A 13,496-nucleotide genomic window follows, 5' to 3' on the forward strand; every position below is an offset into this window, starting at 1 on the left:
CGGTTCTTCCTCTCACCCATCCCTTCCTCCCACCCCAAGCCGCACCCCCAGCTACCTACTAACCTCATCCCACCTCCTTGACCTGTCCGTCTTCCCTGGATTGACCTATCCCCTCCCTACCTCCCCACCTACACTCTCTCCACCTATCTTCTTTACTCTCCATCTTCGGTCCGCCTCCCCCTCTCTCCCTATTTATTCCAGTTCCCTCCCCCCATCCCCCTCTCTGATGAAGGGTCTAGGCCCGAAACGTCAGCTTTTGTGCTCCTGAGATGCTGCTTGGCCTGCTGTGTTCATCCAGCCTCACATTTTATTATCTTGGAATCTCCAGCATCTGCAGTTCCCATTATCCCAGGATATAGATCAGTTGGAGGCATGGGGCAGATGGAGTTTAATCCAGACAAATGTGAGGTGATGCATTTTGGCAGGTCAAGCACAGGTGGAAATTATACAAAGAATGGCAGAGCTCTTGGAAGTATTCATACGCAGAGGCATCCGGGTGTGCAGGTCCACAGATCACCAAAGGTGGCAGCGCAGGTAGGTAAGTAGTAAAAAATGCCTTGTGGCATGCTTGCCTTCATTGCAAGGGGCATTAAATATAAGGATAGGCAGGTTATGCTGCAGCTTTGTACAACTTTAGTTCAGCCACACTTGGAATATTGTGTACAGTTCTGGTCACCACATTACCAGAAGGATGTGGAAGCTTTGGAGAGGATACAGAAAAAGTTTATCAAGATACTGCATAGTATGGGAGATTTTAGCTATGAAGAAAGGTTGGACAGACTGCGTTTGTATTCAATAGAAAGCAGGAGGTTGAGGGGTGACCTGATAGAAGTTTATGTGCTGTTTTGGGCCCCATATCTCCGGAAAGATGTAGTGGCCCTGGAGCAGATTCAGAGGAGGTTCACGAGAATGGTCCCAGTAATTGAAAGTTTAATATATGAGGAATGTTTGAGGACTCTGGGACTATACTCATTGGAGTTTAGAAGGATGAGGGGGGATCTAATTGAAACATACAGAATGCTGAATGGCCTGGTCAGAGTGGATGTTAGGCAGATGCTTCCACTGGTAGGAGAAACTAGGACCCGAGGGCACAGCCTTAGAGTAAGGGAAAGACCTTTTAGAACAGAAATAAGGAGAAACTTCTTCTTCCAGGGAGTGGTGAATCTAAGGAATTCACTGACACAGAGGCTGTGGAGGCCAGGTCATTGAGTACACTTAAAACTGAGATAGATAGGTTCTTGATTATCAAGGGTTACGGGGAGGAAACAGGAGAATGGGGTTGAGAAACGTATCAGCCATGATTGAATGGCAGAACAGACATGATGGGCCGAATGGCCTAATTTCTTCTCCTATGTCTTATGGTCTTATAAATTGTGAATGGCATGGATAGAGTGGGATGTATGAGGTTTTTTCCCAAAGTGGAGGGGTCAACTACTAGGGGACACTGGTTCAAGCTGTGAGATGGAAAGTTTAAAAGGGGTGTGTGAGGCAAGTTTTTCATACAAAGGGTGGTGAGTGCCTGGAACACGCTGCCAGAGAAGGTGGTGGAAGCAGACAATAGCAGCATTCAGGAAGCACCTGGATAAATACATGAATAGAAACGGAATAGAGGGATACAGATCCTGTAAGTGAAGTTTTAGTATGGAAGGGCAAAATGTGTCAGCACAAACTTGGAGGGCCGAATGGGCTGTTTCTGTGCTGTATTGTTCTTTATTCTTTGAGTCTGAACTGCACAGTCCTGACCCGACAGCGTGAGTTTGGCTGTAGCCCAATGGTGAGTATTGCTGAGACACTGAGCAGAAAGGAGTCGAGACAGTGAAAGGTGTCAGCCACAATCATTCAGATGGAATGCTGTTTCCTACCTCCTCCATTGCGATAGCAGAGATAGGGGAACCTCCAGACATTACCCAGTCCCACACAGTATCCAATACAGGACAGCAAGAACTCATGCTTCCCACCCCAGGTGCCTCGGGAAGGCAGTGCCTCAGGTGCAGGTGCTGTGGTCTCAGATGGGGGCTGGGGGTCAACAGCTTCTTGGGTCCTGACATTGTTCTCCAAGTTCCCGCAGTTTAGAGTCACACTGGCCTGTACAGGAGAAACAGATCGATGGTTGTTCGCAAAATAGGCATAGTCTAATATTTTACACAGCATTGTTTAAAATGTATAATACAGACACAGACCATTTGCCCCAGCCAGCTCATGTTGGTGTTTATCCTACATTCAGCCCTCCTCCCCTTCTTCATTACCTAATTCCACAGACAATAGGGTTCAGCATTCAGCCCATCGAACTTGCTCTGCCATTAAATTAGATTGTCGATGATCTGAATCTGCTCAACTCTGCTTTTCTCCCTTTTCCCCATAAACCTCGATTCCATCACTGATTAAAAAGCTGTCAATTTCAGCCTTGAATATATTTAATAACCCAGGTTCCACAGCTTTCTGCAGTAAAGAATTCCACAGATACACTACCTTCTGAGAGGACATATTCCTCTACATTTATGTATTAACTGGGCCACCTCTTAGTCTGAGATTATGCCTTTTGGCCTTATATTCTCCCATAGGGGAAGCATCTATCCTGTCTTCAGAGATAATGGGAACTGCAGATGCTGGAGAGTCCGAGATAACAAAGTGTGGAGCTGGATGAACACAGCAGGCCAAGCATCATCTTCGGAGCACAAAAGCTGACGTTTCGGGTCTAGGCCCGAAACGTCAGCTTTTGTGCTCCTGAGATGCTGCTTGGCCTGTTGTGTTCATCCAGCTCCACACTTTGTTATCTACCCTGTCATGCTCCCTAAGAACCTTACACATTTCAATAAGGTCACCTATCATGGTTCTAAAAGCCAATTCATACAAAATGAATGTACTGAACCTCTCCTTATAATCAAATCCCTCCATACCCAGGATCAGTCGGGTGAACTGTCTCTGGATTGTCTAATAGGCTGGTATATCTTTCCTTATATAAGGGGACTGTAATGTTCACAGTATTTCAGTTGTGGTCTGACTGTCTTTGCATAGTTTTAGCAAAACCTCCCTATTTTTATACTCTATTCCCTTTGAAATAAAGGCCAACATTCCATTGCCTTTTCTGCTGAAGTTGGATGGTGGCTTTTTGTGACCATGGATGAGGACTTCCGAATTCCTTCGTGCTGTAGCTTTCTACAGTCCATCTCCATTTAAATAATATTCAACTCCTGCCAAAGTGCTCACATTTCTACACATTTTATTCTATCTGCCAAGTTTTGCCACTCACCTAACCTGTCTATCAGCTGGATTTCTGACTGTCATAGAATTATGCTCTATAAATATCACACGGTTGATTGGAGGACAAAAAAGTCATGAAAAACAACAGAAAGCTAAAGCTGACGTCAAAGTTAATCAAAAGCAAAAGATAAGCCTCCTTTCAAAGAGACACAAGCAAACAGAAATGAGTTAACTGATTAAACTGACTGGAATAGATGACAGAGATAATGGGAACTGCAGATGCTGGAGAATCCGAGATAACAATGTGTGAAGCTGGATGAACACAGCAGGCCAAGCAGCATCTCAGGAGCACAAAAGCTGACATTTCGGGCCTAGACCCTTCATCAGACCCTCTCAGCTTCACACTTTGTTATCTTGGAATAGATGACACGTTTGTGAAGTTTCCAAGAGGTCAACCAATCAATTCCTTCAGACTGGATGCATAGCTTTTTTGTATGAAAAGAGTATAGAGCAAGCTTGCCTCACAGCGCAGCTAGCTAGTTTGAGAATGAGGTTGTTTGACCAACGGCTGGGACAGGGCTGCTGATCACCTCTCCAGGTTTGATCTTCAGATACATCCATGTTAAAGGGTTCACTGGTGATTGTAAGCATTGTATAGGTAAAACCTTTGCAGTAATTTTCGGAGGGTACTTTGCTTCAACAAAGAACATTGGGTATATTCCGTTGTTTTAACTGCCTCACATGGGAATAAAAATTTGCATTGGCTGATAGCTGCCTGTTATTTCATCACCCTCCGTTTTGAATAAGGGTGTAACAATTGCAATTTACTAACCCTCTGGAAATTTTCCAGACCTTAAGGAATTCTGGTAGATTGCTACAGCGCATCTGCTATCTCTATGGCTAGTTCCCTTAATATCCTGGGACCTCAAACGTATTGGTCTTTAGTTTCAAAAACAAATTTGCTGGAAAAGCTCAGCAGGTCTGGCTGCATGTGTGAAGGAAAAAACAGAGTTAACGTTTCAGGTCCAGTGACCCTTCCTCAGAACTGATGGTGGCTGGGAAAACGTCAGTTTATAAGGAGAAAAAGGGAGGTGGGTGGGGTAGGGAGTAAACGATAGGATAGAGCCCAAAGAGAGAGAAAGACAAAGGAGTTGCTAACAATCAGGCTGGGAGGGTGAATGGTTCTTAATGGGAACTGTTAGTCACTAACAACAGGGGGTGTGTAATGGCAGGCTATGTGGTAACAAGGCTTGGTGTGTGGGATAGGGGGCTGGGATATTGTTCCTGATTTACAGCATCCACAATTCTTTCAGTTTTTATTTGGTCTTTAGTTTGTTTAATACATTTTCCTTAGTGATAGTTATTGTGTTTTTTTCCTCCCTCCATTTGTTCTTTGATTATTTAGCATTTTTGTAACTTTACCCACTGTTGTCGTGTTCACTAATAATACATTTGTACTGACAACTATACAGAATTTTATGGATTAATGTGTCCAGTTAAGTGCTGGCTGTCATCTCAATGGGGTTGGAACACAGCACCATGGTAGGTGGAAATGGGAACTGCAGATGCTGGAGAATCCAAGTTAATAAAATGTGATAAAATGTGAGGCTGGATGAACACAGCAGGCCCAGCAGCATCTCAGGAGCACAAAAGCTGATATTTCGGGCCTAGACCCTTCATCAGAGAGGGGGATGGGGTGAGGGTTCTGGAATAAATAGGGAGAGAGGGGGAGGTGGACCGAAGATGAAGAGAAAAGAAGATAGGTGGAGAGGAGAGTATAGGTGGGGAGGTAGGGAGGGGATAGGTCAGTCCAGGGAAGACGGACAGGTCAAGGAGGTGGGATGAAGTTAGTAGGTAGGAGATGGAGGTGTGGCTTGGGGTGGGAGGAAGGGATGGGTGAGAGGAAGAACAGGTTAGGGAGGCAGGGACAGGTTGGACTGGTTTTGGGATGCAGTGGGTGGGGGGGAAGAGCTGGGCTGGTTGTGTGGTGCAGTGGGGGGAGGGGACGAACTGGGCTGGTTTTGGGATGTGGTGGGGGAAGGGGAGATTTTGAAGCTGGTGAAGTCCACATTGATACCATTGGGCTGCAGGGTTCCCAAGCGGAATATGAGTAGCTGTTCCTGCAACCTTCGGTTGGCATCATTGTGGCAGTGCAGGAGGCCCATGATGGACATGTCATCTAAAGAATGAGAGGGGGAGTGGAAATGGTTTGCGACTGGGAGGTGCAGTTGTTTATTGCGAACCGAGCGGAGGTGTTCTGCAAAGCGGTCCCCAAGCCTCCGCTTGGTTTCCCCAATGTAGAGGTAGCCACACTGGGTACAATGGATGCAGTATACCACATTGGCAGATGTGCAGGTGAACCTCTGCTTAATGTGGAAAGTCATCTTGGGGCCTGGGATAGGGGTGAGGGAGGAGGTGTGGGGGCAAGTGTAGCATTTCCTGCGGTTGCAGGGGAAGGTGCCGGGTGTGGTGTGGTTGGAGGGCAGTGTGGAGCGAACAAGGGAGTCACGGAGAGAGTGGTCTCTCTGGAAAGCAGACAGGGTTGGGGATGGAAAATTGTCTTGGGTGGTGGGGTCGGATTGTAGATGGCGAAAGTGTCGGAGGATGATGCGTTGTATCCGGAGGTTGGTGGGGTGGTGTGTGAGAACGAGGGGGATCTTCTTTGGGCGGTTGTGGCGGGGGCGGGGTGTGAGGGATGTGTTGCGGGAAATGCGGGAGACGCAGTCAAGGGCGTTCTCGACCACTGTGGGGGAAAGTTGCGGTCCTTGAAGAACTTGGACATCTGGGATGTGTGGGAGTGGAATGCCTCATCGTGGGTGCAGATGCGGCGGAGGCGGAGGAATTGGGAATAGGGCATGGAATTTTTGGTAGGTGGAGCAGTAGACACTCTGCTACATCTGGAGTAACACCAGTCAGTTCTGGGTCCTGACCTCAGGAAGGAGAATTAGCCTAGGTTCAGAGTGAAATGCAGATTCACTAAAATGTTACTGGGATAAAGGTTTTAAATTACAAGGCTCAGGTTAAAATTAGAGCTGGTGCCTTCCCCCAAAATGCTGCTGAGGCTGAGCACCAATTGAAAATTTCACAATTGCCATTGATAAACTGTTATTAGACAAGAGTATTAAAGGTTTCTGAATGAAGTAAAGATGAAGTTAAGGTGTCAATCAATTCTGATTTAAGTGACTGGCTGAACAAGCTGTTCTGGTGTTACACAGGAGGAGATCCATTTGTCTCATTGTGCCTGTTCCATCTCTTTAAAAGAGCTCCCAATTATCTCCAATCCCTGCTTGTTCTCCAATTCCCTGCAAACTATGTCTATTTATCCTATTGAATCTGATTCCACCACCCTTTCAGAAAATTCATTCTAGTTCACAACACACTGTACAAAAAACCTTCTTATTTGGTTCTTTTGAAAGTTATTTTAAACCTAGGAACTCTGATTACCAGCACTCCCACCATAGAACATAGGACATAACAGCACAGCACAGGCCCTTCGGCCCTCGATGTTGTGCCGACCTGTCATACCGATCTCAAGCCCATCTAACCTACACTATTCCATGTACATCCATATGCTTATCCAATGACGACTTAAATGTACCTAAAGTTGGCGAATCTACTACCGTTGCAGGCAAAGTATTCCATTCCCTTACTACTCTCTGAGTAAAGAAACTACCTCTGACATCTGTCCTATATCTTTCACCCCTCAATTTAAAGCTATGTCCCCTTGTGCTCACCGTCACCATCCTAGGAAAAAGGCTCTCCATATCCACCCTACCTAACCCTCTGATTATTTTATATGTCTCCACTGGAAACTCTTTCTGTCAGCCTACTCTATCAAAGCTCCTCTCAATTTTGACCAGTTCCACCAAAGTTCCCCTTAAACGTACTCCAATTATCTGTCTCAACTCCAGTACTGACTGATAGCGAGTAAAGTGTTCTAATTGTTCTCTGAATAATACCCTCAGGACATCCTCAAACCTATATTAGTCGATAAAGTACTGAAAAAATGCTATTCATATTATTATTTAGTAAATAGATTCAGTTCTGAGGTTGCTGAAGGAAACAGAGGGTAGGGTCACTTTCAGGTTGGGGAGAGGTAACAAGGATGGGTGAGATGGGTCAATGGACAAAAAGTTGCTGAATGGAATCGAATATGAAGAAATGTGAAGTTGTTCGTTATGAGAGGGAGAACAGAAGAACAGAATATTACTTAAATAGTTAAAAACTGCAGAAAGCTGCAATATAAAGGAACTCAGGGACACTTGAGCACTGAACACATGAAAACTAGCACACAGAGGCAGCAGGTAATCAGGGAGTTTAATGAAATGTTGGTCCTTATTTCAAAAGGGGGTTGGAGTATATGAGTAGGGAAGTTGAAATAACTGCAAGAGACTGGTGTCCCATCACCAAGTCATGCTTTATTTACTTGTGCACATTACACTGGCTTTAGCCAGCTAGCTCAGAGTCAATCTCTGAACTGAGGAGATTCTGAATCTCCTGTTTCGATTGGTCAGCCAGGGCTCCCTGATTGGTCCAGGTTAACAATTCCAATTAAGGATCTCACAGTCAATGGGATCCACCTGGTTCCAATCAACATAGTAGACATACTGAAATTGTACAACGTGCTGATGAGGCCATATCTGGAGTACTATGAACAGATTTGGTCTCTTGTTTGAGGAAATATATCATTTCATTGGGGGCAGCACAGAGAAGGCTCATTGGAATGATCCCGAGTATGGAGGGACTGTCTTATGAACAAAGGGTAAACGGGGATGCTACTCACTGGAGTTTAGAAGAATGAGAGGTGATCTTATGGAAACATCTTGGATTCTTTAAGGGACTTGACAAGGTAAATGCTGAGAGGATGTTTCCTCTCATGGGAGAGTCTATGATTAGAGGGTATAATCTCGGAATAAAGGGCGCCAACATAAGACAGATGAGGAAGAGTCTTTAGGAACAAAATCAAAGTTGCTGGAAAAGCTCATCAGGTCTGGCAACATCTGTGAAGGAAAAAACAGAGCTAATGTCTTGGGGCTGGTGCCCCCCCAGAAGGGCCTTTAGAATCTTTAGGGTCTTTCGAGTCTTTAGAATGCCTTGCCGCAGACAGCTATGTATCTGTGTTTCACAGAGAACTTCTTGTCAATTAAAAGTGCTTGTGTAGATTTAAGGTGGAGATAGACAGACAGTTTCTTGATTTGATAGGGGAAATCGAGGGTTATGAACATAGAACAGTACAGGCCCTTCAGCCCACAATGTTGTGTTAACCTATTATCCTACTAAGGTCAATCTACCCTGCATACCCTACATTTTACTATCCTCCATGTGCCTATTGAGGAGTCGTTTAAAAGTCTCTAAAGTATCAGACTCCACGACCACTGCCGGCAGTGCATTCCACACGGCCACCACCCTCTGTGTGAAGAACCTACCTCTGACATCTTCTCTATACCTTCCTCCAATCACCTTAAAATTATGCCCCCTTGTAATAGTCATTTCCGCCCTGGGAAAAAGTTTCTGACTATCCACTCTATCTATGCCTCATCATCTTGTAAACCTCTGTCAAGTCACCTCTCATCCTTCTTTGCTCCAATGGAAAAATCCCTAGCTCCCTCAATCTTTCCTCGTAAGTCCTGCCCTCCAGTCCAGGCAGCATCCTGGTAAATCTCCTCTGCACCTTCTCTAAATCTTCACATCCATCCTGTAATGAGGCGACCAGAACTGAACACAATGTTCCAAGTTTGGTCTAATCAGAGTTTTATAGAGCTGCAGCATAACCGCATGGCTGTTAAAATCAATTCCTCTGCCAATGAAAGCCAACATATCGTACACCTTCTTTACAAACTTATTAACTTGGGTAGCAACTTTGAGGGATTTATGGAAGTGGACCCCAAGATCCCTCTGTTCCTCCACACTGCTGAGAATCCTGCCATTAACCCTGTATTCTGCATTCAAATTCGACCTTCCAAAATGAATCACTTCACACTTTTCTGGGTTGAATTCCATCTGCCACTTCTTTGCCCAGCTCTGCATCCTGTCAGTGTCCCATTGAAACCTACAACTGCCCTCCACGCTGTCCACAACTCCACCAACCTTCATGTCATCGGCAAACTTACTAACCCACCCTTGCACTGATTCATCCAAGTCATTTATAAAGATCACAAAGAGCAGAGGTCCCAAACAGCTCCCTGCGGCACACCACTGGCCACTGAGCTCCAGGCTGAAGACTTTCCATCTATTACCACACTTTGTCTTCTATTGGATAGCCAGTTTTGTATCCAGAGAGCCAAATTTCCCTGAATCCCATGCCTCCTCACTTTCTGAATGAACCTATCGTGTGGAACCTTATGGGGAAAGGGCAGGAAAGTAAACATGAGGAAGACTGGAACAGACATTATTCTTTGGAATGGTAGAACAGGCTTGAGGGGCAGAATGACCTACTCCTGTTCCTTTTTCTTATGGTTGATGCTGGGCCTGAATTATTTACATAAGTGACATGGATGAAGGAACCAAAGATACATATTTTTAATTAACCTGTTCATGTGTGATCTGACACACAGCTGGGGCAGATCTAACTTGAAGCCAGATCACCTGACCCAAACAGGGACATGAGTCTCTCCAGGAAACAAATGTATAGCTGCTAAATTTGCTCATGACACAAAGCTAACAGATTAAGTTGTGAAGAGTGCATAAGGAGGCAACGAAGAAATATAGTTAAGGTAAGTGAGTGGGCATAAATTTTGGAAGCAGAGTATAATGTGAGAAAGTGTGAACTCACCCATTTAGATGGGAAAATCAGAAGCAATATATTATTTCAATGGAGATAAGTTACAGAAGTCTGTGTACAAAGGGAACTGGCTGTCTGGTACTCAAAACATAAAAAAGAATTGCAAGTACAGTATGTAATTGGAAAGACAAATAGAACATTGCCATTTATTCCAAGGGAGATAGAATGTAAAAGATGGCACATTTTGCTGTAGTTAAACTGAATGCTTGCTGAAACTGTAGCTGAAATACTGTATACACTTTTGATTTCTTTATTTTAGGGTAGGATATATATGCGTCAGATGCAGTTTAAACAGGTTTCACTCAACTGATGCTGAGATTGGGGACACTTTTGCGAGGAAAGATTGGACAGGGTGGATCCGTATCTATGGGTATTTACAAGACTGAGAAGTAACCTAAGACCGTAAGGCTGTAAAATATAGGAACAAAATTAAGCCATTGGGCCCACTGAAACTGGTCTGCCATTCAAACACATCATGGCTGATCTGATCTTCCTCAATAATAAAATGTGAGGCTGGATGAACACAGCAGGCCAAGCAGCATCTCAGGAGCACAAAAGCTGACGTTTCGGGCCTAGACCCTTCATCAGAGAGGGTCTGATGAAGGGTCTAGGCCCGAAACGTCAGCTTTTGTGCTCCTGAGATGCTGCTTGGCCTGCTGTGTTCATCCAGCCTCACATTTTATTATCTTGGAATCTCCAGCATCTGCAGTTCCCATTATCTCTGATCTTCCTCAATCCCACTTTCCTGCCTTTACCCCATCCCTGAATCCCTTACTGAATAAAATTTTGTCTGTCTCAGCCTTGAACAGACTTCATGACCAAGCCTCAATAGCCCAATGTAGTAAAGAATTCCACAAATTCACTATCCTTTGAGAGAAGAGGTTCCAGTGACCAGTGATGTGCCACAAGGATCGGTTCTGAGTCCACTGTTGTTTGTCATTTGGTTGAGAATACAGAAGGTATGGTTAATAAATGTATAGATGACACCAAAATTGGTAGTATAGTGGACAGTGAAGATTGTTATCTAATACTACAAAGGGATCTTGATCAGATAGGCCAATGGGCTGAGAAGTGGAAGATGGAATTTTAATTTAGATAAATGTGAGGTGTTGCATATTGGTAAGGCAAGTTGGGACAGAATTTATACAGTTATTGGTCAGGCCCTGGGCAGAGTTGTTGAACAGGGGGACCGAGAAGTATAGGTTCATAGTTCCTTGAAAGTGGTGACAAGATGGTGAAGAAAGCATTTGGCATGTTTGCCATCATTGGTCAGAGCAATGAGTATAGGAGATGGGACATCATGTTATAGTTGTACAAGACATTGATGAGGCCACCTTTGGAATACTGTGTACAATTCTGGTCGCCCTGCTATAGGAAGGACGTTGTTAAACTAGAAAGTATGCAGAAAATTAACTTACCAGGAAGTTGCCAGATCCGGAGGGTTTGAGTTACATGGAAAGGCTGGATAGGCCGGGAAACTTTCACTGCAGTGTAGGCGGCTGAGGGGTGACCTTTTGGAGATTCATAAATTCAAGAGGGGCATAGATAAGGTGAATAGCCATGGTCTTTTCCCCAGGGTAGGGAAATCCAAAATGACAAGGTTTAAGGTAAGAGGGGAAAGATTTAAAAGGGACCTGAGGGGCAATTATTTCACCTAGAGGATGGCAGGTGTATGGAATGAGATGCCAGAGGAAGTGGAAAAGGCAGGTACAATTCCAATATTTAAACGATATTTGCACAGGTATATGAATAGGAGATGTTCAGAGGGATTTGGACCAAATGCAAGCAAATGGGAACTAGTTAAGTTGGGGATACCTGGTCAGCAAGGCCAAATTGGACTGAAGGGTCTGTTTCTGTGCTGCTTGATTCTATCATCTTTTAGCTCTGTCTTAAATGTATGAATCATTATTTTGAGATTACATCCTCTGGTCCCAGACTCTCTCACAAGGGGAAACAACATTTCCACATTTACCCTGTCAAGTCCTCTAAGAACCTAGTATGTTTCAATAGGGTCGCCTCTCCTTCTTGTATAATTCAATGAGTATGAGTATGGGCCGAGTCCACTCAACTTCTCTTCATGACAGTCCTTCCGCACTGGTTATCAGTCCAGTGAACCTTCTCTGGACTGCCTCCAATGCTAGTCTATCTTTGCTGAGATAAGGACTCAACTACTCACAATGCTCCAGATGTGGTCTGACTATTGCCTTGCATGTCCCTACATTTAGCAATGAAGCAATGAAGCACTTCACCTGATGACGGAGCAGCACTCCAAAAGCTTGTGATTTCAAATAAACATGTTGAACTTTAACCTAGAGATTGTAGCAGCTGCAGATGCTGGAGAATCTGAGAAAACAAGGCGTAGAGCTGGATGAACACAGCAGGCCAAGCAGCATCAGAGGAGCAGGAAGGCTGACGTTTTGGGCTTAGTCCCTTCTTCAGAAAATCACTTTAACTTGGTGACTTCTGACTTTGTCCACCCCAGTCCAACACTGGCACCTTTTTTAATATTCACTCATGGGATGTGGGCAGCTCTGGCTAAGCCAGTATTTATTGTCCATCCCTAATTGCCCAGAGGGCAGTTAAGAGTCAACCACATTGCTATGGGTCTGGAGTCTCATGTAGTTCAGACCAGGTAAGAATAGCAGTACTCCTTCCCTAAAGGGAACCAGTTGGCTTTTTCCAATTAACGACAATTATTGCATGCTTATCATTAGACTCTATATTCCAGTTTGTTTCATTGAATTCCAATTCCACAATCTGCTACGGCAGGGTTTGAACCCAGGTTCCCCGGACATGAGCTGCAGTCTAATGATATGAGACCATTGCCTTCCATATCAGGGCTACCTTTATGTACACATGAACAGTCCTTGACTTTAGCACTGCCTCATTCAAAGTCAGTTACCAGAATGTCAGCATCTCTGACAGTTCCCTTTTAACCTGTCAGCCAGGCTTCCCTTACTGACCAGATTAACAGCCCCAATCAGGGAGCTCATATTCCAGGAGGTCCAGCTGGCTGACCTCATTACAGTCACTATCTCCCAACTTATATGAAGATCAAAGTCACTCAATACTAATGTACTGTCTTTTTTTACACACTGTCATGATGTTTGCAAGACTGTACTTTTTTTTAGTATTTTGACTGTAGACTACTTCTTTTTCTATTCACTTTTGGGATGTGGGCATTGCTGGCTGGCCAGCATTTCTTGCCTGTTCCTAGTGGGGGTAAGCTGCCTTCTTGAACCGCTGCAGTCCTCCAGCTGTGGGTTGACTCACAATGCTATTAGGGAGGGAATTCCAGGATTTTGACTCAGTGACAGGTAAAGAATGGCGATATATTTCCAAGTCAGGATGGTGAGTGGCTCGGAGGGGAATTTGGAGGTGGTGGTATTTCCATATGTCTGCTGCCCTTGTCCTTCTGGATGGAAGTGGACGTGGGTATGGAAGGTGCTGCCAGAGGACCTTTGGTGAATTTCTGCAGAGTATCTTGTAGATGGTACACACTGCTGCTACTGAG

General features: G+C 44.6%; 1 protein-coding gene across 1 annotated transcript in view; it reads right to left on the reverse strand.

Annotated features, from left to right (window-relative positions):
• slc6a7 (solute carrier family 6 member 7) overlaps positions 1 to 13,496 on the reverse strand; it is an 82,031-nt gene that overhangs the window by 46,253 nt on the left and 22,282 nt on the right. Inside the window, exon 2 of the mRNA XM_059646888.1 lies at positions 1,863 to 2,085. Coding sequence (XP_059502871.1) covers positions 1,863 to 2,085 — 223 coding nt within the window. The remainder of the gene's footprint in view (positions 1 to 1,862; positions 2,086 to 13,496) is intronic.

Source organism: Stegostoma tigrinum, chromosome 6, assembly GCF_030684315.1.
Source record: "Stegostoma tigrinum isolate sSteTig4 chromosome 6, sSteTig4.hap1, whole genome shotgun sequence".
NCBI lineage: Eukaryota > Metazoa > Chordata > Chondrichthyes > Orectolobiformes > Stegostomatidae > Stegostoma > Stegostoma tigrinum.